Below are 25,290 nucleotides of genomic sequence, written 5' to 3' on the forward strand. Positions count from 1 at the left end.
CCATATTAGGTCAGCCTGACCCAATGCAATTCATCCATTACAATCATTCAGTTAGGGGTACGTAGGCCTAAGTGTCTTGTCAGGGACACTTTGACATATTGCTGAGGCCTGGAATCAGATCCCAGACCTCTGGCTTCCCAGTCAGGCTCTCTATCCATTCAGCTATGGCCGCCCCTAATGTGTACAATGACATGACTGTAATTAATAGAGATAAACAGGGATTAGATTATTGATAATTAAATGACATGTATTATTTTAATTAACTGCTGCACTCCTAGATGGATGTTCTGTTGTCTACAGCATTGGTTCTCAAAGTGGGGTCCGGGGACCCCCAGGGATCCTTGGAGGGGTACACAATCATTTTAACCACTCTAAACATGTTTTATAGTTTGGCTATTAAAAAAAAAGCAGATTTACAAGCTCATAGCGCGGCACCAAGTGCCGCACTATGAGCTTGTAGATCTGCTATTTTTGAAAAATCGTGAGAACTTGTGCAAATCTTTGAATATATGTATTTTAAAGTGAACATTATGTAACTCAAATCTTTGCTTCTGGGGGTCCCCGGAACTAAATATTTTGAGATGGGGGTCCGTGGCCAAATACATATAATTTCGGGGGTCCTTGACATGAAAACGTTTGAGAACCACTGCTCTACAGGTCAGGAAGGTCACATAGTACTGTTACTGGATATAAACAGTGGACAGTATCCGAGACCAACAGTAGGGGGCAGCAACACGCCAACTGGCGTTTAGACAAAGTGTTCGTCAGAAGAAGAACATACCCACAATGCAGTAGTGAAAACAACATGGTGTGTTGACTGACTGTTGTTGACACTTTAAAACACCATAGATTTATAACAAAGTAAAACACAACTAGACAAGTATAAACGTGTCGTTTCTAAACAGTGTCGTCGTTGAGCAGCAGGAGGACGTTTGTTAGCAGCTCAACCACTGAAACACAGCAGGTAAAGATCAACTCATTCATGTTGGCTTTCATCTAGCCCCTACGGAACCTCTCCCTCCGCTGTACGCTGTATAGCTCCGAGATGAGGTCCCTCGTTAGTTACTGCCGTCTGTTTTCGAAATGGTCGCACGTCTTCCACTTTACATGTTTCTTACCCCTTTCTGCACATCGTATCCAAAAAGTAAAGCATTTCCGCCACTCTCTCAGATGTTTTAAGTTTTAACGCGCCATAAAAGCTATCCAACGGGTTGAAGAAAGTATTTAATTTGCCTCGGTTTTCATCCGGTTCCATAATATTTTGCATTAGAAGATGCAATTCAACATTTGACCAGTAGGGTAAACAGTAATGTTATCTCTACGGGCGCAACTCTTGCGCAATGTCTTAAAAACCATGTAACCGGATGAAAACCGAGGCAAATTAAATACTTTCTTCAACCCGTTGGATAGCTTTTATGGCGCGTTAAAACTTAAAACATCTGAGAGAGTGGCGGAAATGCTTTACTTTTTGGATACGATGTGCAGAAAGGGGTAAGAAACATGTAAAGTGGAAGACGTGCGACCATTTCGAAAACAGACGGCAGTAACTAACGAGGAACCTCATCTCGGAGCTATACAGCGGGGGGAGAGGTTCCGTCGGAGCTAGCTTTCATCTATCATTTAATGAACAAATCAATGTTGTGTTTCATTCATTCGTTATATCTTATTATTGACTCCTTATTTAAGATGGAACATGAATCTAATTGCTCTTTACTTGCTAGATAATGAATGTGACCATACACACTTACAACCTGTACTAGCAGCAGCCAAGACATCTATATATTTTTGGTTGGGTGTTGATGATGTCAGTCAATGTAGCCCTATTGATCTATGTTTTATAGCATTGCAGTGGTTAAACTCCATAAGCAATCGAGTTGCAAACATAGCTTGTAAATGAGCAGCTTCTATTTCATCCTTCCTGACTGCCAGAGGCAGAGCTTAAAGGACGACTTCACCGATTTTCAACCTATCTTCATATAATTGGTCCTCATTAATACTCATGATAAAATGGTACCATTTTTTTCTACTTGGTCTGTGTCTCATAGGAGGGCTGTGGACAGTCCAGAAACCCGTCTACCAGTGACATCATCGTTAGGCATGATTTTTTTTCCAACAAGATTTCACATTTTTTATTTAGATTTTTATTAACACGAGAGCAATGGCTTATTTTATTGCATTGCAACTTTCCAGGAATAGAAAGCCTGCAGTTTCTATTAGCTTGGATTCCCCATTGATGATGTCACTGGTTGACGGGACTCTGAACTGTCCAGAGCCCTCCTCTGAGACACAGACCGAGTAGAAAAAAATTGTACCATTTTATCATGAGTATGAATGAATGAATGAATGAATGAATGAATGAATGAATAATTTATTTTCGTGTCTGGCTGCTCACAGCCCATCCCTTACGGGATTATTCAGACACATTTTAAATAATGTTTCCAGTGCCAACATGCCGACACAAAATAAATAAATAAAATAAAATAATAATACATAATAATAAACAAAATCAATAATTATCACACTGTATACATTTCAAACTAGAGAGTGGAGGGCGAGAGAGAGAGAGAGAGAGAGAGAGACATTGAGAGAAAGAAACACTGAGAGAGAGAGAAAAGAACACCAAGAGAATGAACAGAAGACAGACTTGAATGTTTAGCTTGGACAATACTGTGAACTCAAATATTGTAATTTCAATACAAAGAACTCAAGGATTAGGGGTGAGAACACGTTGGTATGATCCATCTGAGTGTAACTATGCATAAGTTGCATGTTTTCTTCGGTTCCAGGCTTTATGGATAAAATTTGAAATTGCGAATGTGTGGTTATCAAATAAATATTTAACTAAATTATTATCCAGGGACAGACCTACATGTACTTTGTCAAATAGATGTTTTCTTAAATCATGATAAAATGGGCAGTACAATAAAAAGTGGGTTTCATCCTCCACTTCACCAAGGTCACAATAGCCACATAGTCTTTGTTCTACTTCTGTTCCAACGTACCGTCCCGTTTCAATATGTAGTGGCAATATTCCCGAGCGAAACTGTGCACACAGTGATCGCTGACTCTTAGATAGATCATACGCAACATATTTTTCAAATTCATACACAGTTTTAAACTGACAATATGTACGTAATTTAGGTTTGTCATTGATTTCTTCCAACCATTTAGCTCTATATTTCATCATGGCCAGTTCCTTGAACATCCCCACATTCACCCTCCGCCTGTGGATGTAGAGATGTTCAAGTCCATGCTCCTGGAGAAGATCGGACACTTCCAGTGCCCAATAACCTCCTATTAAAACATCCCACCTGAAAATTCTACTTGCCACTCTGTCATCTGGCAGGTCAAGCATTCTGTTCCACAGGTTTATCACATTAATCTTCCACCTCACTTCACACGGTATCCATCCCATATCACCATTAACAGCAGTTATAGGGGCAAATTTGTGGACTCCCAGAAAATATCTAATGGCCCTATTATGCACACTTACACTTTTGTTAAAGTACCTGAAACCCCAGACTCCGAGTCCAGAGGAGTAATCCAAGATAGGACAGACACATGACTGGTACAACTGAGTATATGTAGCGTAGCCCATATATCTTAAGACTTTGGTTTTGCCAATAATACCTCCTAGAGCTCTACTTGCCGAGTCTGCTAGCACTGATGTCCCGTGTAAAAATGACATATGTTCATCGAGGAAGAGTCCAAGGTATTTATACTTGCTTGTGAATTGAAGTTTGTTACAGCCAAAGTGAAATTGATATTCACTTCTTTTCCTACCAGGTTTTCTAAATTCCATAACCTCTGTCTTTTTTGGGTTAATAGAAAGGCGCCATTTCTTACACCAACCATCAGCGCAAGTTAACATTTTCTGCAGGTCATCTTCATTTTCGGCCATAAAAATTAAATCATCTGCATAAAGCAAAGTACTCACTTTCTCTTCCCCACATGTTATTCCCACTCCCATCTGTTTTATTTCCTTTGCCAGGTCATTTATAAAAATAGCGAAGAGAGTTGGGGAAAGCAAATCTCCTTGTTTCACCCCTGATGGTGTGGGGAACCATGTGGTATAATATTCGTTTAGCTTGACACAGGCCACAGGTGCTTTATAAATTGACTGGATAGCAGAATAAAACTTTCCATTCATTCCTGTTGTAAGCAGCCTAAATAAAAGAAGATCTCTATCAACAAAATCAAAAGCCTTTTGGAAATCAATAAAACATGCAAAGGTTGATTTATTTTCCTGAATTCTATTCCTAATTATAGTACATACTGTGTGTATATGATCTATGCAGGCCCTTTTTTTACGAAAACCATTTTGTTCATCTTCCAAAAGGTGATTTTGTTCCAAGTATGCCATCAACCTACGATTTAAAAGAGAAGAGTACAATTTATAAACTGTGCTAAGTAAGCTAATACCTCTGTAATTTAATGGTACCCTTGGATCATCTTTAGAAGACTTAGGTATTGGATTTATAATAGATTTCAGCCAGATGGAAGGCAAAATACCAGAATTAAAACAGCATTTAAATAAACAGTATAGAACATCAGACAGTTTAGGTGATTTAAGCACCTCATTGTACAGCTCTTCAATACCCAGAGCTTTTCCTCTTTTAGCCATGTCAATTGCTTGTTGAACCTCCTCCCTACTAAGCTCTCTGTTCAAATCATTGTCACTGTGTTGTTCCTCTAAGTTTCTCTTTTGTGAGCATATCTCAGCATAAAAGCTCTCATCAAAACCTATTTCATTTTTTGAAAAAAGACCAGAGAATCCCTTCTCCCATTCCCCAAGCACAGTCTCTCTGTCTGAGGATAACTCTTGCCCTTGCCAAACTTCCATAGGAATCTTCCTATGACGTTTTGGGCCCAGTTTGTTAATCTCACTCCAGAAACACTGAGGGTTGTTAGATTGAGTGTGTTCTAAATTCATTGATAGGCCTCTCTGGTACCTACTTTTGTACAGTCTGAGCTTCTTATCAAACAAATATTGTTTACTTTTAAATGCCTTTCTGCTTTGGATTCTTTGGTCTTTGCCTTCAGAACGTAAATATGTTTTTTCTGCATTACGCATCTCAGACCATAAGGTCCCCAATTCTTGATTCCAATATGGCTTATGTGATTTATATGGCTTATAAGGTCCCTTCCTTTTGCTTTTATCATCTTTCCCTAGTTCTGTGTGAATCAATTTACACAATTCATCATACCACTTATCTAATTCATCTTGCTTTTGGGCAGAAGCTTCGCCTTCTAATTTACAAATTAAATTCTGGATTGCTACTTGAGCCATATTGGAACTTAGAAAGGCCTCAGGAATATTCCTCCTAACCCGTCTTTTAGTAGGTTGCGTAGGAGATGAGACATTATTAGAAGTAGATTCTACAAGGTCAACGTAAAATTTCATAAACAACAGAGAGTGGTCTGGCAATCGACTACGATCTCCTATTAAATCAAAACACCCAGCATTTTCCACCATTTCAGTTGCCAATAAAACTTTAAACTCAAAACAATTTTCTAGACAGTCAAAAGGGGTAATTATGTAATCCACAGTTGCTTTGCCCTTTGAGGACACTGATGTAAAATTATCCCCCAGAGGGCAGATTCTGCCATTGACCACACACATTTTAGAGTCTCTTAAAAATTCAAGTAAAGTTTCACCATGCTTATTCACATAATCATCCAGAGCAATTCGGGGTGGAATATTATCAATATCCGGGATGAAATCATTCAGTCCTCCTATTCTGGCATTCAGATCTCCACATATATAGATGGCATCTTCTGAACATTAATACATTTGACTTAACAAATGACAAATAAAAGAAGTTGCATCTCTGCCCCATGGAGATAATTCTGGAGGTAAATAACAAGAAAATATAACAAAAGAGTATTCTGACTTCCTATGTTTAAAAGATAACCCAATAATTCCATCCATGGATTTGTCAATTATTTCAATTGTATATTTAGCAAATATCCGTGATTTTACAAGAATCCCTACTCCCCCCGATGCTCTAGGTGCTCTCACGTGTGTGATTCTATTATGTCCAAACCATATGTACCCCTCAATGTCAATAATGCCCTCTCCACGTAGGTGGGTTTCATTCAAAGAAATAATATCTGCGTTTAATGATTGTAAAATAACTGTTCTGAGTTCGTGGTTCATATCTGTCCAGCCATTTACGTTCCAATGTGCAAGTGTGCATGATTCTCGCAACTCAGTACTTGCCACATTTCAGTCGTGATCCCCTTGCTGCTCCCCTCCCGGTGGTCTCCTCTCCTCCCATCTCCTCCTCCCCTCTTCCTCCCATCTCCTCGACCTCCCTCCAGGTGCGTCCTCTCGTCTTACGAGCCGTCCGTTTCCTGCGATAAAATAGGCTTTTCCTTGCGGCATTTCTTTCAAGATGGTTTTGAAGTTTATTTCAATCAGGCGCTCAGTGTGGGACTTGGCAGATTTCACGTACACTTTTTCATAGGCAGGTTGTTCTCTCAGCTTTTGCTTCATTCTCAGAATTGAGATTTTCTCCTGCCTCGAGTTACATTCCACTTTAACCACACAGTATTAGTGAGGACCAATTATATGAAGATAGGTTGAAAATCGGTGAAGTCGTTCTTTAACACTGGATGTATCCGTCTCACGCACGTGCAGTCGAGTAATTAATACCAACAAAGTCACAGCTGTGACATAATGACGGTGGGCGTGGAACGCAGTAGTCAGCGTACATAAGCCCACAGCCGTCATTAAATTACTTCCCTTTGATCTTCTCGCAAGCTACCGTGTTGCAGGTTTGAGGTTCTAAAACAAACAAAACTATCGACTTTTTCGCAGGGAACCCTGTAACCTATAGCAGGGGTTCTCAACCAGTGATGTCCGGGGACCACCAGGGGTCCTTGAGGGGGTCCCCAGCTAAATGATAGATTATAAGATAGATATTTAGGAACCAAATGGACCGTTATCATAAGGGTCATGTGCCTGTAACTCAGAGAGTGTACAAATGGAACCAAAGGGATCCGTTAGGGTCCATTTGGTTCCATTTGTACACTCTCTGAGTTACAGGCACATAGATTTTACAATATAAATTGGGGTCCCAGAGATTTAAATGGCATTAAATGGGGGTCCGTAACCCTAATACATATATAACTGGGGGTCCTTGAAATGAAAATGGTTGAGAATCACTGCTAGAGCCGTAAAAATCTTCTCTTATGGGGGTCCCTGGTATATCTTTTCAAATGGGTGGTCCGCAGGCTAATAAGTGTCAATTTGGGGGTCCTTAACATGAAAAGGGTTGAAAACCACTGACCTATAGAGCGTGCCAACGGGGGGGGGCGCGGCATAGTAGCGCAGACATGTTTGTTTTGGGCAATGTTAAGTCAACCTGGTTTATACCCCTCAAAGATGTCCGCTGCTACCAAAAGACACTTGTTGACGCCCCCTTCAGGAATTTTGCCACGCTCTATACACAAATCCACGGAGCGCTGCCCTGCGTGCAGCCATTGCTGCGGTGTCAATGCTCCGCGTACGCGACACCGCAGCAATGGCCGCCTACAGGCAGCGCGTCTGTGTAGGTTGGAGCCTTGCCTGTTGCATCCTCCAAGGGCTGCGATTAAGACTCACTATTGTGTTTTTCCAAAGACCACCATAGCTCCCCAGCAGAGCAGTGTTTGCGCGACCACACTGTGTGGGAGACGCCACAGGTTGGTGTGGGTTATCAAGAGTCTGTTTTCGGTCTCTGTCTCTTTATAAGTTGTGGAAAGACACCGTATATATTTATCTGCATTTTTTGTTAATTTGCCTGTTTCAGTAAACGGAACAACCTAAGTTGCAGGTTATTCAATTTTGATTGCCTGCTGAGTGTTTTCGCTCTTTACGGTGCTTATTTGAGTTAATATTATAACGGTTTCCCAATAGTGGGTGATTTTCTGTTTATCACTGGGGGTGCCTTCGCCCCTTAGTTACTGTATTAGTGTTCCCCAGTACAGCGTGTACGTTGGTGGGTGATGTTTTTTCTGGTATTCTAATACTTATTTTTAGCTTATTATAGCTGTTTCCCAATTTGAGCGATGTTCTGTTAGTTACTGCTTTCGCTCCATGGTAACTGTGTTGAGTTTCCCAGGTAAAGCGTGCACGCTTTGTGGGTGTTTTGTTTTTCTTACTGAGTGCTTTGGCTCCATTACCTACTGGCCATGGCACATGCGTGCCGTGCCTGCGCGGTGCCTTTGTTGCCCGACGATGGCCATGATGAATGCCACAGGTACCTGGGTGTGGCACACCTAAGGCAGGGGCTGACGGAGGAGCAGTGCGCAAACTGCAGTTTGGTGTCCCTCCGCAGGCAGGCGGCGGAGAGGGTCTCCGCTCCGGAATGCCCCGCAAAGCAAGGAAAGGAAGAAGGACCTTGGCATCCCAGTTCACGGAGATGAAGGAGCTGCTCCTTAACCTCCGACCGGACAGGCCTGGTCCCCGGGCCGACAGTTTACCGGCAGCCGCGTCTGCCCCAGTATGGGATGTTGATTTGCTGTTGACAATGGCTTCCTGTAACGACTTCCATGATGGTCCAGAGGAGGCAGAAGAGGCCACCCGCACTTCGTACCCCGGCTCTCAACGGTCGGGAAGTCTGCGCCAGGTTATGGCACTGGTCGCCCCCCGGCCACAGCCGCGGCAGGACAGCTACCCAAGGTCTTTGAACTTCGAGCAGCCCGACCAACGTCGCCGCGCTCCTACTCGCCCAGGTCCTCCACGTCCGGCACCTCAAACGCATGTGCCATGGCCAGTTAATTCACTTCAATAGATTTAAAAGACTCATATTTCCACCTCCATATATAGCTCTACATCACAGGCAGTATCTGCGCTTCGCATTCGAAGGCAGGGCCTACCAGTTCAGGGTGCTCACCGTTCGGGATTTCCCTGGCCCCTCAGATTTTTACAAGATGCATGCGGGCTGCGCTGGCCCCAATGCAGGCCCGTGGCATGCAAATCCTCCCATACCTGGACGACCGGCTGGTCTGCGCTCCAACCAGGGAACAGGTGGGGCGGGATACGGCGGCCCTTGTACATCATGTGACACGACTAGGCCTTAATTCAATTCAATTAAATTCTATTTAAAAGTGTCAAATCACAACAAGTTGTCTCAAGACACTTTACATGTAGAGCAGAGACGTGACAGTCCCACCCTGACCGAGCAAGCAATTTTGCGACAGTGGCAACGAAAAACTCCCCCTTAACTGGAAGAAACGTCAGGCAGACCCTGGGCTCTAGGTTGGGGGCCTTCTGCCTCGACCGTGTTGGGGGGAAAGAAGAGAGAGGGAGAGACGGGTGCATTTCTCCTTTCCGACATGTCGCCTTTCCGACGTTGACGAACCCTATACCTAACCCTAACCGCATGCGGAAGCCACTAGTCGGAGTGGTGAGATGTCGGAATGGAGAGTGAACACCGGGAGAGACAGACAGAGGAGAGACAGAGAGAGATACAAGTAGTAACAATAACAATAGTAGTAAATATAATAGTGTAAGATAGTATATGATAATATAATATAGTACAACAATAATGTGTATATGATAATATAATATAGTACAATAATAGTATGTATACAGTATATAATGGTATTATATAAGAATGTTAAGATAATATACAGTATAGTGTAGTGGTATAGTTTAATGTTGTAGAAATCCACGGTTGTGGATTTAAATGATACAAGTAAGGCTCTTATCATTTGGTTTAACACAATGTCATAAATGGGGAGTCTTATCCTCACAATGCTAATGATGCGATGGATGTGTTTTTATTGTTTTTAGTCATGCCATCTGGGCAAGCCAAGCAACTGTGCTCCTGGATTGTGGAACAGGTGAGTTTTGAGTGATGTTAATAGAATAAAACAATGGACAGTTGTAACTTGGTTCAACCAGTGCCACCATCATGTCAATAATGAAAAGAACAAGTGTTTCAGTACAGATATATATTTTGTTATTTCATGGATAAAATACAAAAATGCATTTCAATGGTCAGGAGTATAGTACTGTAGGTGTGTTAAATTGTGTAATTCGGTTATCCATTTATATTTATATTACATTTAAGCTGTGGTGGTGCACCACGGTTAAATGCATAATAGGGGAAACACTGTATCTTTGGTTTCGGTGTTGATGGTGGTGATGTTTGTGACTCCAGGTCAACAGTGGGAAGTATCCAGGCCTGGTGTGGGACGATGAGGCCAAGACCATGTTCCGTATCCCATGGAAACACGCTGCCAAGCGGGACTTCCGCAGCGACAAGGACGCAGCCTTCTTCAAGGTACGAATAGGCATTTGGGATCCTTTTTACCCTCACTAAAAACATGCAGTAGTCCTGGTCTCTATACCGTTTCCCCCTGGTCAGCCGGGTGCCTGATGGAGGGGAAAAGAACTGGTTGGAATAACGTGTTCCTTCCACGCGCTACGTGGACATTTTGGTCAAGTCTTTGAATACATACTGTATATATTATGTATATAACAATATTTTGTTGTAAACACAAATTCAATCATACATGATGTACAGTATTGCATACATTGCAATGGTTTTCAAAATGAGGGATCCTCTGGGGGTACTTAAGTTGAGGGGGTCCCAAATGGACACTTACAGGTCTGTAACTCTGAGAGTGTACAAATGAAACAAAGGTCCATTTGGTAACTTTGGTTCCATTTGTACACATCTTTAAGTTTGAGAACCACTGACGCTGTGATAAACCGGTTTTGGAAATGTTTCCAATTGTGATGGAAACGATTCCGGTTCCTCAATGTTGATGACTGCTGCTGTGGTAAATAAAAACAATTCAAAGAAAATTCACCTTGTGAGTGTGGACTGTTTCTATAGACTGTTCACTGAGAGTCTGCACCTGTCTGTCCTTCTCTTGATCAATTGACAGTAGAGCACACTCTGCTTGGAACTTCTGTCCTGTAGTATTTGGAGCCTTTTGAAACATGACTGACCCTCCCCCCCCCCTTCCTCCTTCTCCTCCAGGCATGGGCAGAGTACAGGGGCAATCCCAAGAAAGGTTCTGGTTCTCTGGTTGCTTACTGGAAGGCACGAATGCGTTGTGCCCTTAACGGAAGCAAAGAGATCAGTGAGGTCTTTGGTCGGTCGCAGCGGTACATCCCTAAGCCTTACAAGGTGTACCGCCTGGTTCCCCTCAGTGAACAAGGTGAGATCAGGCCCAGGCCTCCTTTTCTTTTGTAGCACTTGGTGAGCCATGTAGAAAGCAATACGCTTTAAAAAAATAAACTCCAAAAATGGGGGGGGGGGGGGGGCGTGTGAGCACCCTCACGGTGGTGTTCAATTACTACTTCTGTTTAAGAAAGTAGCTAGCTGATGTATTGCACTTTTACTGTAGCGCTAGGTATACTCTTAGTTGCTTGTTTTGGAAGACAATGCACTTAAGACTTCTGGTGATTAGTAGTTTTCTTGCCTACCTATGTTGAATGCACTTATTGTACGTCTCTTTGGATGAAAGCGTCTGCTAAATGACTGTAATGTAAATGTAATGTACTTCCAAACTTTTCACCAGAAATATCAAGCTTTCATGTCTTGAGGTGGCTCTGTTTCATAATGTCATGCACTTAGCGGCATGAGTTGTGATTGGTCTACAGACAGACAGACAGATAGACCTGTATACAGCTTGGCCTACAGCCTAATGTACTCCCAAATCAGAGCTCATGTGAAGCATTATGTTTTAATATCGTTTGATAATTTTAGGACTCAAATTAAATATTTGCTTTAACACAATTATTCATTTGTTGGGTAAAGTAACTAAATATATCAATTCAGATTACTTCTTAGAATATGTATTTAGCTGAAATCTTGCTAAAACGTTGAAGCCTGAATCTGTTCAGGCTGTCAGTTTCCAGAAACACCTGTAGTAACCTTTAGTTAGTAACTGGTCAATTTAAGTAGGTAATAGCTAATTTTCTACATAGAACATGGACAAAGGAAGCATAGTTGTACTTTTTATAATCATTGTTCAATATGTTATTTTTCTGCTCCTAGACATCCTGCACATGGTTGTGTGTAAAGAGGAGGATTCTCCTGAACAGGAGAGGAGCCCCAGTCTGCTCAAGGAGGAACCGAAGCCTCCTCAGATTAAAGAGGAACAGGAGGAGCTACTTCAAAGACCAGAAGAGCCTGATGGGTCAATGTTGACATTACTAGCAGTGAAAAGTGAAGTTGATGAAGACATCTCTTCACACTGTTCTGAAATTGAAGTTGAACTTGAATCTGACACTGAAGTCACTGAAAACAGTGATGATTGGGGGGAGACAAGTGGAGGTGTCCCCACTGGAGAAAAACCTTTCCAGTGTAAACTGTGTAGCAAGAGTTTCAGAAGTTCTTTCGGTCTCAAGATACACCAGCGTATCCACAATCCAAAACCTTTCCACTGTGAACATTGCGACAAGAGGTTCACTCGGTCATGTCACCTGAAGAAACATCAGTGTGTTAAAAAGCGTATCCACACTGGAGAAAAACCTTTCCAATGTAAACATTGTGACAAGAGTTTCATTAGCTCAGGTTCTCTGAAGTATCACCAGCGTATCCACACTGTTGAAAAACCTTTCCACTGTAAATATTGTGACAAGAGTTTCAGTGAGTCAAGTTCCCTGAAGAAACACAGAAAAACAGAAAAACCTTTCCATTGTAAAAAGTGTGACAAAAGTTTCAAGCGACCACATGACCTGAAGAGACACCACCATGTTCACACTGGAGAAAAACCTTTCCACTGTAAGTATTGTGACAAGAGTTTCAGTTGTTCAGGTGGTCTGAAGTATCACCAGCGTATCCACAATCCAACACTTTTCCACTGTGAACATTGTGACAAGAGTTTCACTCAGTCATGTCACCTGAAGAAACAGGAGTGTGTTCACACTGTTGAAAAACCTTTCCACTGTAAATATTGTGACAAGTGTTTCAATCAGTCCGTTCACCAGAAGATACACCAGCATTGGTGTTCAATACGCCACAGTGGGGAAAAACCTTTCCACTGTAAACATTGTGACAAGAGTTTCATTGTGTCATCTGACCTGATAACACATCAGCGTGTTCACACTTGAGAAAGGCCTTTCCACTGTGAACATTGTGACAAGAGTTTCACTCAGTCAGGTCCACTGAAGACACCAGCGTATCCACACAGGATAAAAACCTTTCCACTGTAAACATTGTGACAAGAGTTTCAGTCGGTCAGGTTCTCTGAAGAAGCACCAGCGTATCCACACTGGTGAAAAACCTTTCCACTGTAAATATTGTGACAGTCAGTTAAGTGCTTTGAAAAGACATCAGTGCATTCACACCAAAAGGGGAAAAAAAGAAAACACTTTACAATATAAATCACCTCACTGGGAGGATCAAATTAAATAGTTGTATGTTGTCAGGGAGTTGGATAGAGAGGCACACATATCATGTATATTTATGCTGCTCCTGTCAACAGTTTCCATTAGGACTTGGCTTTTGCGGCCCTATTCTGGGCGCCGTCTTACCCATTATCCCTAAACGTCTTTGCCATTTTTTACTATTTTGAAAAACATTTTCAAATAGTTCAAATAGCCAATCTACATCGACACATTGTGAGCTTGTAGATTTGCTATTTCAACTATTTGAAAATGTTTTTCAAAATAGTACAAAATGGCAAAGAAGTTTAGGGATAATGGGTAAGACGGCGCCCAGAATAGGGCCGTTGGAGTCATTCCCCAGCTCTTTTGTTTTGTATCAGTTTATGATAATGGTAACTTTCTTTATTTTTTACCTAGAAGTATTGCAAATTATTTTGGTGTTGTTAATTTATACTATAAATGACAATGTAAACCATATCAAGTGTATAAGGTAGAACTGTTTTACTATAATGTTATTGTTTTTATATTATAATTTAAAGGGATATTTCACTTTCAAAAAAACTTTTGGTCATTTCATGGTCTACTCAGGCCCTTGTGAACCCCCCAGACAGTTTTTAAGTTGCTTGATTCAGTAAACACGGCCCTCTCATGCATTAGGAGGGCAGGGTGAGTCACCAGAACCAAGGACGGGTGTTTTTGATGGTTAAACGGGTTAAAAATTGAGTTTGAAGTTACAATGGGTTTGTATAGGAAGGGGGCGTGGCTGGCAAAATGAATATCAAATATCTAAATACTGAATCAAGCAACTTAAAAACTGTCTGGGGGGTTCACAAAAGCCTGAGTAGACCATAAAATGACCAAAAGTTTTTTTGAAAGTGAAATATCCCTTTAATGTCATTTTTCTGTGCTCTATTACATGGCCAATGAATGGGGCACTATTTCAAATATTTTACTTATTAAGTATTAAAGCATATGGAAAACGCTATTAGTGCATGCACACACAAGATGTCATGTTACATTATTATGCTATATGATTAACTCATTCAGTGTCAGACTTATTTCAGACTCTGTGGAGTCCAGGCATCTTTTCACTTAAAAAACGTTTCAGGATGACAATTCAGTTCAAGTTCTAGAGACACAATATATTTTAAACTATATGATCTCAACATGGCCATGAAAAGGCTTTACAATGATGTAAACATCCATCAAAAACAAAACTAGCTCTGCATAGATAGAGGAACAGCAGCATTATTTAAGGCCAACAAAAATGAAAAATAAACAAATAGGCAGGTCAAGTTTATTATTTGTATAGCACATTTCAACAACAAGGCACTTCAATGTGCTTTACATAAAACATTAAGCAAAGGAAACACGTTTTAAAAGGACATTGGAATAACTTACAGTAAAAACAAAAGAAGTACAAATAAAACTGAAACAGAGTAAAATTACAGTGCAGACGAATAATTCAACAATTCTACCCAATTCTACTCGTTTATATGATGTTTTTGCATACTAGTGTATATTTGTCTGTCATTAAATTGTAGTGATCGGCTATCTCACACACACCCCACACACACACCACTACGTTTATCCACGCCCACGAGCCATATACAGACGGTAACGTGCAGTCTCCGTCACACACGCCACTAGCGTTAAGAAGAAGGAAGCTAGCCTTGCACTATATAGCCAAGCTAAATGGGCATGAAAAAGTCCACCCAGGCAGGCAGTTGTTGAAGGAGTGCAGGGAATAGGGAGGAGGGGGTGGGGAAAGCGGGAGCTTTGTTTACAAAATAAGAGTGGAGGAGGAGGAGCTGGGATTGAGTGGGGTGCGGGGGGTACTGCGATGGTGTGGCCTGCAGTTCCTCCATGGCTGCTACCAAAAGTGGAGGTGGACTTTATGATAGCTGAGAGAATGAAGGAGAAGGGGAGAGGAGACCCAGAGGATTTGGTGCAGGAGAGGATGCAGGAGAATTGGGCAGGCCACTTACAGGTGCACACAGGGTCCATGGACCCAAATAGTAAAAGGGTGGGGTTCTCAGTCCACATTCCCTCCCTGTGGATCACCCAGAGCAGAAGGCTGTCAAATGGGGGGGGAGCAGTTTTTACGGCGGAAGTAGTGGCCCTAGTATGGGTAGTAAATTGGGTGGAAGAGGTGAGGCCACAGCAGGTGATTATCTGCTCGGACTCGGCGGCGGCACTGATGGCTCTGCAGGGTGGGAGGTCACGGGTTAGGCCGGATCTCATTTGTGAACTGCAAACTGCACTATATAGAGTAGAACGGGCTGGGAGCAGAGTGGGTTCATGTGGGTGCCAGCACATGTGGGGGTGGAGGGAAACGAGGCTGCTGATTTGTTAGCCAAAGAGGCCCTGAGGAGGGAGGAGGTGGATGTAGTCATAGCCTTGGGGATCTCAGAATACCACAGTAAAATAAAGGAGGGGATAACCAGGAGGTGGCAGAAGGAATGGGAGGGAAGGAAGAAATTGGGGAAGGTTTTATTATAACATACTAAATAGTGTTAGGGGAGGGAACAGCACTCTGGGGAACAATAGAAGGGAACAGGTCATAATGAAAAGGTTGAGGCTTGGACACTGTGGCCTAGCAGCTGGACTGGCTTGAATTGGGAAACATGGAGATGGACTGTGTGAATGTGGAACTGAAGAAACTGTGCAGCATGTGATAATGGAGAGGATGTGCTGTTCACTGCAGTACTTGATGCAGGGCTGTCTTGCAGCTCACAGAAGAATATACTGAAACCGGAGGAAAAGCAAAGTGCAGTGGTGAAAGCTGTTATGGAGTTCCTTGTGGACACAGGCATGCACCATAAGGCAGTGGCGCCGGAGCCTGTTTAATGAAAGGACACTGCGTCCCCCCACTATTCAGTCCAGCCAAAAAAATAAATAAAATAAAAAGTTTTTTTAAAATATATTTTTATAAATAATAAAATCAGTCCAGTCCCCCGCACCTCGCGACCACCGCGCACGCGAGGCGAACCGAATTAACCGAAATAACCGCATTATCCCCCCCAAAAATCAACAAATCCACCCGAAATAACCGCAAAAATTATGGACTGGATTTTGGGTGTGGGCTGGGGATTATTTTACAATACAAAGTCAAACTGAGTTTCGATGAATTGAGGACAAAGGACCCCAATGGAAACAAACCATAGCGCTTCCTTGGGTTTAAAAAAATTAACTGTACTTCGCTGTGCTTGTCTTTGCAAACTGTTAATAAAGTATTCAATCAATCAATCCATTTTAGCTGTGATTTAAAAGAGCAGAGTTGTAGACATGCAGTTTTATGGGAGCTTGTTCTAGAAATGTGGTGCATAAAAACGAAATGTTGCTTCTCTATTTTAATAAAGTTTTGGTTCTAGGCACTGAAAGGAGTCAGAAGAAGAGCAGTGTGCTCGAAACGTCGCTCAGCTCACTCAGCTGGTACCAAAAATAAATATGTAAAACTTTTATTTTGTCTCTAGGGACTGAAAGCAGACCTTTACCAGATGACCGGAGAGGTTAGAGAACAGACACTATAGAGTGTTTGTTCAGTAACAGAGGCCTCCCCGTGTCTCCAGCTTTTTAATAAACAGAAAATACATTCAGAGGTGGGTTGCCAATTTCACCCAATCAGGAGTGTTCTAGTAGGTGTTTAAATCAAGGGGCAAGGCTGAGATATTTACTATGAGGCCAACCCGGATGTTTAGTAAATGTCCAGCGAGAGGCGCTGTTTCACCCGTGCCGACCTGTGAGTTCAGAAAGAATTTATTTTAACGCAAGCCGATGGGTTTTTACCAACTTTCAGACTCGATTTTCTTACTGTAATAAAAATTGTCATAAATTCTATATGCTTCCAGTCGCTAGTTTAAAGTCTCCTTTCAATCATCAGGATATGCGTTTTGCTAAATTATGGTTCTATTTATTATAAAATTGACGATAAAGTAGGCTATTCTCTAGGAGGGGCGGGATGATTTGATTGACACGCTACACAACCAATAGCATTCATTCCCCGCCCCCCGCTCTTGGTTGACAAGTTACCCAACCAATAATGGTCTGAACTCATTCTGACGCGTAGTGAAAGATGGCGGAGCCACAGTCTGCAGCAAAGGATTCATTTTCGGTCTGTAGAAAGCAGCGGAGGGGGTTTGTCCATCTCATTTATACAGTCTATGGTTTAAATTGTGCCTCATTCTCTTCCAGTTTCACTTGTTTATTCTGTATCCTGTATGACTTCTCTCTCCTGATTGGCTAAGATTGGTAATCTGACCTGAAACAGTATTTTCTGTTAAGATAGGGAGATTGAGAGACCCCTGTTACTGAACAAATACTCTATACAGCCCCTGTTACTGAACAAATGCTCTATACAGCAATGTGTTCATAGAGGAACATCTGAGACGTGAAGGCAATTACTATCAGAATATAGAGCTGTTCAACACTAAAACATCAAATACAAAATTACTAACATCTTTAATGCGCTCAGCCGAGAGGAACCTTACTAATTTGTTACCTAAATGTCCTTTCCTCTAGCGCCACCCTTAGGCCAAACCTTAAACCTGCACACACAATGTCTCAAAATGTAATGGGCGGCATAAAACTTGCTCAGCGCAGTCATGCTTCCTGGAAGATGAAATTTAACAGTTTCAGTATGCCCATGACCTATTTCATAGCACCACTAGAAGGCCCAGAATAATGATCTTTCACACGGTTGGGGCTGCTCAATTATGACTAAAATAATCACGATATTTTGGTCAATATAGCCATCATGATTATTTAACACGTATACTCACTGATTGGAAATATCATGTATTGAATTCAAATATGTTGATGCTGCTTCATTGTTTGGTCATTCTGTATAGTAGGGTCACTGTATTTGAATTTTAGATGATTAAACAAATTGTCTTGTGGTGCACACCACCGTAATAAATCTAGCACTGTGTGTGTTGTTCCTAATCGGACCCCTTGAAAACAAAGAGTTTCCAAACAGATGAATTGGATTTGTTGAATCTGGTTGACCAAAGGCTCTCTCTTTCCATTATCTATGCTTTTAGGGAGGGAGTGAAAGGGAACTCTGTCTGTGCATTCATTGTTTGAGAGGGTGGGGTGGGATTAGCCCTGGTTCAGAGCGTTTGTGAGTTCTCTCTAACGCCCTGGAAGACCCCTCGCTCTGCGCTTGTAAAAGGAATTCCACTGGGTAGGTGGGGTGCTGAGAGGCTTGCGGGTTCCGAGAATAGACTTTCAACAACACAAAACAGCCTTTGCTTCTGTGAGTAGCGAAATGGTTTTGTTTATTTTCACTACTCTTGAGCACTCGCAGGGCAGTGGAATTCCTTGTACAAGCGCAGAGCGAGGGGTCTTCCAGGGCGTTAGAGAGAACTCACTAACGCTCTGAACCAGGGCTAGGGTGGGATTATAAATGGTGGAAGGGTGGACATATATTGTTGCTTGGTTGCAGAAACATTCAAAATAGAAACAGAAAACGACTTTCACCTTATTCATTTGAGACCATTATTTGCATCAAAAAAGTCCATCGACACATTTGTCCTTATGTAATCTTGGCTTAAGTGTGGTTTCTTCCCTAACATATGCATCCCATAATCTTTGCACCCAGTTGGGTTTAGGCCAATTTCCTTTACCTTCTGCAAATATTGTTGTTATTCTTAGACCACCAGACACGCAATAACCCCACATTTGCAAGACCACTTTGGTAGAGGTTTGGGTTGTGTTAACTTGTGTAGTTACCTTGCCATCATGATGTAACTCCAAAGGTGGACAAGAAATAAAAAATAATTTCTCCATTGACTAGAAATTGATAATTTAAAATGCTCCTCATTGACTTACATTCAGTGAAGAGGCTCTTTTAAAACCGTAACTAATAACTTATATTATATATATATATATATATATATATATATATATATATATATATATATATATATATATATATATATATATATATATATATATATATATATATATATATATATATATAAATATATATATATATATATATATATATATATATATATATATATATATATATATATATACAACAATATTAACTATAGTGTTAACAGAGTGAAAATGACATCACATGAGTCATTGTGAAACAATTATGATTCATGGTCATACACTATTTCAGTAATATAATTAATTTGATGATATCTGATTGTATTTATTTCATTTTATTTGAATGCAAGGTCATTAAAATGAGTCCATATTCAAACACATGTGTTGAATTAACTGTGGAAAAACTTGAAGAACAAGGCACTGGATTAAGTAAGCTTGGCTGTTAGCCTGCTCCTGACCAGGCTAACTTCACAGCTAAATTGCCATGGTAACTAAGGTAGGCTTGCTTCAATTCTCTTTTGAGGAATCGGGTCATGGCTAAACTTAGCCAGGGTGAACTGGCTAAACTAATCTTCAAGCTAATTCAGCTTTTGAGGAACCGATTCAACCCTAATCCTGGCTAAATTAAGCCAGGATAGGTGTTAAAGCCAGGCTTAAGCTCTAATTCCCTTTTGAGGAACAGGCCCTAGGTCTCCAGTTATTACAGTCCTTTTTCAATTCCTTCATTTCAGACCAGTGTGTGGAGTCCAGACTGCAGCTGAAGATGAACTCTCCAGACTCAGCCAGGGACATTTCTATTAAAGCTGGAGGAAACTGAAGAACACCCACAACTCAGTAAGTTTCATGTGCTCTTTCTTTCTTTCATATTTTCTGTTCTGTAGGGCTGTCACAATATCAAATTTACACTACAATAACAATGCTAAAACACAAACAAAAATCCAGCAAAAATAATCATACATCATAAATCATAACATCATACATCATAAAAATCTATTCACATAGATTTTAAACCTGTTTAAGGTGTTCAAGGTGTCTGATTAGGAACAACACACACAGTGCTAGATTTATTACGGTGGTGTTCAATTACTTCTTCTGTTTAAGAAAGTAGGTAGCTGATATATTGCACTTTTACCGTAGCGCTAGGTATACTCTTAGTTGCTTGTTTTTGAAGAGAATGCACTTAAGACTTCTGGTGATTAGTAGTTTTCTTGCCTACCTATGTTGAATGCACTTATTGTAAGTTGCTTTGGATAAAAGCGTCTGCTAAATGACTGCAATGTAAATGTAATGCACTTCCAAACTTTTCACCAGAAATATCAAGCTTTCATGTCTGGAGGTGGCTCTGTTTCATAACGTCATGCACTTAGCGGCATGAGTTGTGATTGGTCTACTTTGAAAGTAGCAGACTGTAAATACAGACAGACAGACAGACAGACAGACCTGTTGTATACTGCTTGGCCTACAGCCTAATTTACTCCCAAATCAGAGCTCACATGTGAAGCATATTAATAATAATAATAATAATAATGTTTATTGTCCCCAAGGGGAAAATTGTCTTCACAATTAAGGTCTGTTCGTTAAGACAACAAAAACAACATAACAACAAAAACAACATCACAAAGACAAAGACATGAGGTCCCCACTGTACACAGAAAACCCTCCTATGGACGGGGCAGTTGGTTTAATGCTGCGATGGCTGAGGGGACAAAACTCCTGCTAAAACGAACCTTTTTCCACTTTAAGGTTCTGTATCTCCGACCAGATGGCATGAGGTCGAAGTAGCGATACAGGTGATGATCAGTGTCATTTGTTATTGAAAGTGCTAAGCGTGTGATGGCCTTATTGTTCATATCAGCAAGTGTGGGTATGGGAAGTCCGATGATTTTGGAGGCAATACGGGTGATACTGTAAACAGTATCACCCGTGACAGTATGGGGACAGTAAGGGGATGACAGTATGGTAAAAAATCAGGCAGAACAATACAACAAAACGGGTTGAATGATGCTTTTGTACAGTAATAGCAGAAGATGAGGGGCAACAGATAATGTTATTAACTTGCGGATCACATACAGTCTTTGCTGAAAACGTTTATGGATAGATGTAATGTGTTGATCAAATCTAAGTCTGTTGTCCAGTGTGAGTCCAAGATATGTGAAACTGTCAACCTGTTCTACTGTTTTACCATGAATGAGGAGTGGGTTGAGTCCAGTTTCGGTTGTGTTAATGACCAGTTCTTTTGTTTTGTCCACATTCAACTCTAAGTAGTTGTCAGTGCACCACTGTGTGAAATGAGAGATGGTGTTATGGAAGTCCGTAATGGAGTTATTGTCATTGAGCAGTCCAAGAATGGCAGTGTCATCAGAGTATTTAAAGTATGTGATGTTGGTGGGTGAGGGGCTGAAACAGTCATTTGTGTATAATGTGTAAAGGAAAGTACTGAGAACACAGCCCTGAGGGGCACCTGTGTTGGTAATGACAGTTGATGAAAATGATGAGCCTACTTTAACTGTTTGTGGTCTATTACTCAAAAAAATGTGAATCCAGTGGATGAGGAGTGGGGGGATGCTGAGGTGATGCGGTTTCTTGATCATGTGATGGCGTTGAATGGTGTTAAAGGCAGGACTAAAGTCAACAAAAATAATAGAGGCAAAATTGTCCTGAATCCAGGTGTTGGAGAAGGGGATGAAGGAGGCATGCGCATCCTCTGTCCCCCTCTTGGCCCTGTAGGCAAACTGATACGGGTCCAGCGGTGACCTGACAGCTGGCAGGATGATGTTAAGTATCAGTCTTTCCATGAGTTTCATCATTATTGATGTTAGTGCAACAGGTCTATATTGGTTAGGTTCTGAGGGGCGGGGTTTCTTGGGTACCGGTATGATGGTGGATGTTTTCCAGAGGGTGGGTACAGACACTGTCCTGTAGGATTCCCAGAAGATGGAGTGAATGATGGGGGAGAGCTCCATGGCACAGAGCTTGAGCACCTTCGCCGAGATGCCACCCGGCCCTGGCGCCTTGCCAGGCTTACACCTGGCCAGCAGCTGTCGTACATCCTCATGGGTGAAGTGGGGATGTGAAGGCTCCTGGAAGGGGAGGGCTCCCGATAGTTCCTCACAGGCAGCAGAGTAGTCCTGACTGTCAAAACGTTTATAAAAAGTATTCAGTGTGTTTGCAAAAAATATCGTTTGATAATTTTAGGACTCAAATTAAATATTTGCTTTAACACCATTATTCATTTGTTGGGTAACTAAATATATCAATTCAGATTACTTCTTAGAATATGTATTTAGCTGAAATCTTGCTAATACGTTGAAGCCTGAATTTGTTCAGGCTGTCAGTTTCCAGAAACACCTTTAATAACCTTTAGTTAGTAACTGGTCAATCTAAGTAGGTAATAGCTCATTTTCTACATAGAACATGGACAAAGGAAGAATAGTTTTACTTTTTAGAAATCCATTGTTCAATATCATGTTATTTTTCTGCTCCTAGACATCCTGCACATGTTGTGTGTAAAGAGGAGGATTCTCCTGAACAGAAGAGGAGCCCCAGTCTGCTCCAGGAGAAACCAGAGCCTCCTCAGATTAAAGAGGAACAGGAGAAGCTACTTCAAAGACCAGAGGAGCCTGATGGGTCAATGTTGACATTACTAGCATCTGACACCGAAGTCACTGAAAACAGTGATGATTGGGGGGAGACAAGTGGAGGTGTCCCCACTGGAGAAAAACCTTTCCAGTGTAAACTGTGTAGCAAGAGTTTCAGCAGTTCTTATGGTCTCAAGATACACCAGCGTATCCACAATCCAAAACCTTTCCACTGTGAACATTGTGACAAGAGTTTCACTCAGTCATGTCACCTGAAGAAACACCAGTGTGTTCACACTGGAGAAAAGCGTGTCCACACTGGAGAAAAATGTTTCCACTGTAAATGTGACAAGGGTGAAATGAGAGGTTTCTTAAAACTTTTGTAATTGCTTTTATTGGTGCCTAATGTATATTTGTTTCCTCATTTAACCCCACCATCTTATTATTTTTGTATAATTAATTTTGCACTGTATTATTTTACAATTGTTTTCCCCCGGTCCCTTGGTTCACTCATTGAGAGACATTCAGTGGCAGTGGTGGTCACGCCCAAGGCCACGGTCATGGCCAATGTCCCCAGACATTATGTCACCACAGACAAATGAACGCAAAGAGAGGTGTGGTTTGACAGGTACAAAAGAGGAGGCGGGACAGTTGAATGGAGAAGCAGAGCCCCAGAGTGACAGAGCGTCAGTAGGAAGAAGGACAGCAGCGGGAGAGTTTGTGTGAGGAGACACGGAGGAGAACTAAAGAGAACGTGAGTGTAGTCACACCAGCCACCGAGAGTTGGGAGCCGAGGTGTGCCTACCAAGGAGAGACAAAGAGGGAAAAGCGATTGAACCGAAGGGGAGGAAGAGAGTGAGACCAGACCATAACCAGATGACCACACGGAGCGAGACCAGACCATAAAAGGAGTGCTGAGAAGAGAGTGGCGATAACGTTGCATATGCAACCTACTCAGCGCCAGGTGTAAAAGCCTGGCCTGTTAGTAAGTACCGATCCATGCAACGTTCAACTGTGAAACGCGCATGTACTTTACCAATGCACAGTGAACTGGTCCTAGTTTCTATCATTGCAGAAGGAGAGAAGAAGAAAAGAAGACAAAGACGACTGGCCTAAAACCCTCTTCCCTTACCCCCATATATGGACATACAGCATTTCCCCTGAACCAAACCGTGTTTAGTATCCAAAGCACTTTATTGGCATCGCACTTTACTTATGAAGTATTTGTTGCACAGAACCCCTGCTAAAGAGAACCCCTGTTGACCCATCCCTGCGTATTTGCACAACTTTATAATTTATTTTATAGTTGTTTTGTAAATTGTTGTTTTGTGTTTTAGATTAGGTTTTATTAGTATAGTGTTTATTTTTGAATGTTTTTACGGCGCAGATGCCACTTGTATTAGGGACAATAAATGATTACTTACCTTTGTTACATTTGAGTCCGTGTCCAGTTTCTCAAGGGATTTGAACTTACCAGTAACTCGAACCTGTGAAAGCCTGTGAAAGTAAAAGTGTATTTAAAGGGAACCATCCTCTATAAAAAAAAGTGGCGTAGTCGACAAACTAAACATTATTCAGATTGGACTCACAATAATTACGCACCCAGCACTTTACTGTGCATTGAGATTTTATTGTTGTGAGTTTGATTTTGAATTATTTATTAAAGGACAAACGGAGTGTGCAATATCTCAAGATAATTGCAAGTCAAATGTGATACAATTACGGCCTTGGTCACATAAACATTGTGACAAGAGTTTCATTAGCTCAGGTTCTCTGAGGTATCACCAGCGTATCCACACTGTTGAAAAACCTTTCCACTGTAAACATTGTGACAAGAGTTTCAGTCAGTCAAGTTCCCTGAAGAAACAGAAAAACAGAAAAACCTTTCCAGTGTAAAAAGTGTGACAAAAGTTTCAAGCGAACAACTGACCTGAAGATACACCAGCGTGTACACACACGAGAAAAACATTTCCACTGTGAACATTGTGACAAGAGTTTCTTTCTGTCATCTGAACTGAAGAGACATCAGCCTGTCCACACTGGAGAAACACTTTACGGCTGTAAACTTTGTAACAAGAGTTTCATTCAGTCATCAAACCTGAAAAGACACAAGCGTATCCACACTGGAGAAAAACCTTTCCACTGTAAACATTGTGACAAGAGTTTCCGTGAGTCAGGCCACCTGAAGACACACCAGCGTGTTCACGCTGGAGAAAACTAATTGTCACTGTTAACAGTTTGAGAAGAGTTTCAGTCAGTTAAGTGCTCTGACAAGATATCAGTGCATTCACACCAAGGGGGAGAAAAAAACTTCCCACTATAAATCAGCTCAGGAGGTTCAAATTAAACAGCTGCATGTTGTCAGGGAGTTAGATAGACAAGCACAAATATCATGGAGATTTATAATTCTCCTGTCAACAGACGTTTCCATTAGGACTTATCTTGTGGAGTTATTCTCCACCTCTTTTGTCTTTCTTATTTTAAAACAATACAATCAGGTTGTCAGGTCCACTGAAGACACACCAGCGTATC

At 41.4% G+C, this 25,290-nt stretch overlaps 1 protein-coding gene across 1 annotated transcript; it reads left to right on the forward strand.

Annotated features, from left to right (window-relative positions):
* The first annotated feature begins 861 nt into the window (after positions 1-861).
* LOC311064030 (uncharacterized protein) lies at positions 862-25,290 on the forward strand. Its single transcript, XM_084083745.1, has 7 exons — positions 862-964; positions 9,785-9,834; positions 10,155-10,277; positions 10,983-11,163; positions 12,006-12,414; positions 12,511-13,112; positions 25,265-25,290. The coding sequence occupies exons 2-6, from the start codon at positions 9,787-9,789 to the stop codon at positions 13,061-13,063; spliced, it is 1,314 nt and encodes a 437-aa protein (XP_083939871.1). The 5' UTR covers positions 862-964; positions 9,785-9,786; the 3' UTR covers positions 13,064-13,112; positions 25,265-25,290.

The sequence above is a fragment of the Gymnoscopelus microlampas genome (assembly GCF_963454915.1).
Source record: "Gymnoscopelus microlampas genome assembly, chromosome: 17".
In the NCBI taxonomy this organism is placed as follows: domain Eukaryota; kingdom Metazoa; phylum Chordata; class Actinopteri; order Myctophiformes; family Myctophidae; genus Gymnoscopelus; species Gymnoscopelus microlampas.

Coding starts and splice junctions, on each gene's coding strand:
- LOC311064030 (XM_084083745.1), top strand. CDS start 9,787: ATGCCATCTGGGCAAGCCAAGCAACTGTGCTCCTGGATTGTGGAACAG. Junction 9,835..10,154: donor GCTCCTGGATTGTGGAACAG/GTGAGTTTTGAG, acceptor TTGTGACTCCAG/GTCAACAGTGGGAAGTATCC. Junction 10,278..10,982: donor AGGACGCAGCCTTCTTCAAG/GTACGAATAGGC, acceptor CTTCTCCTCCAG/GCATGGGCAGAGTACAGGGG.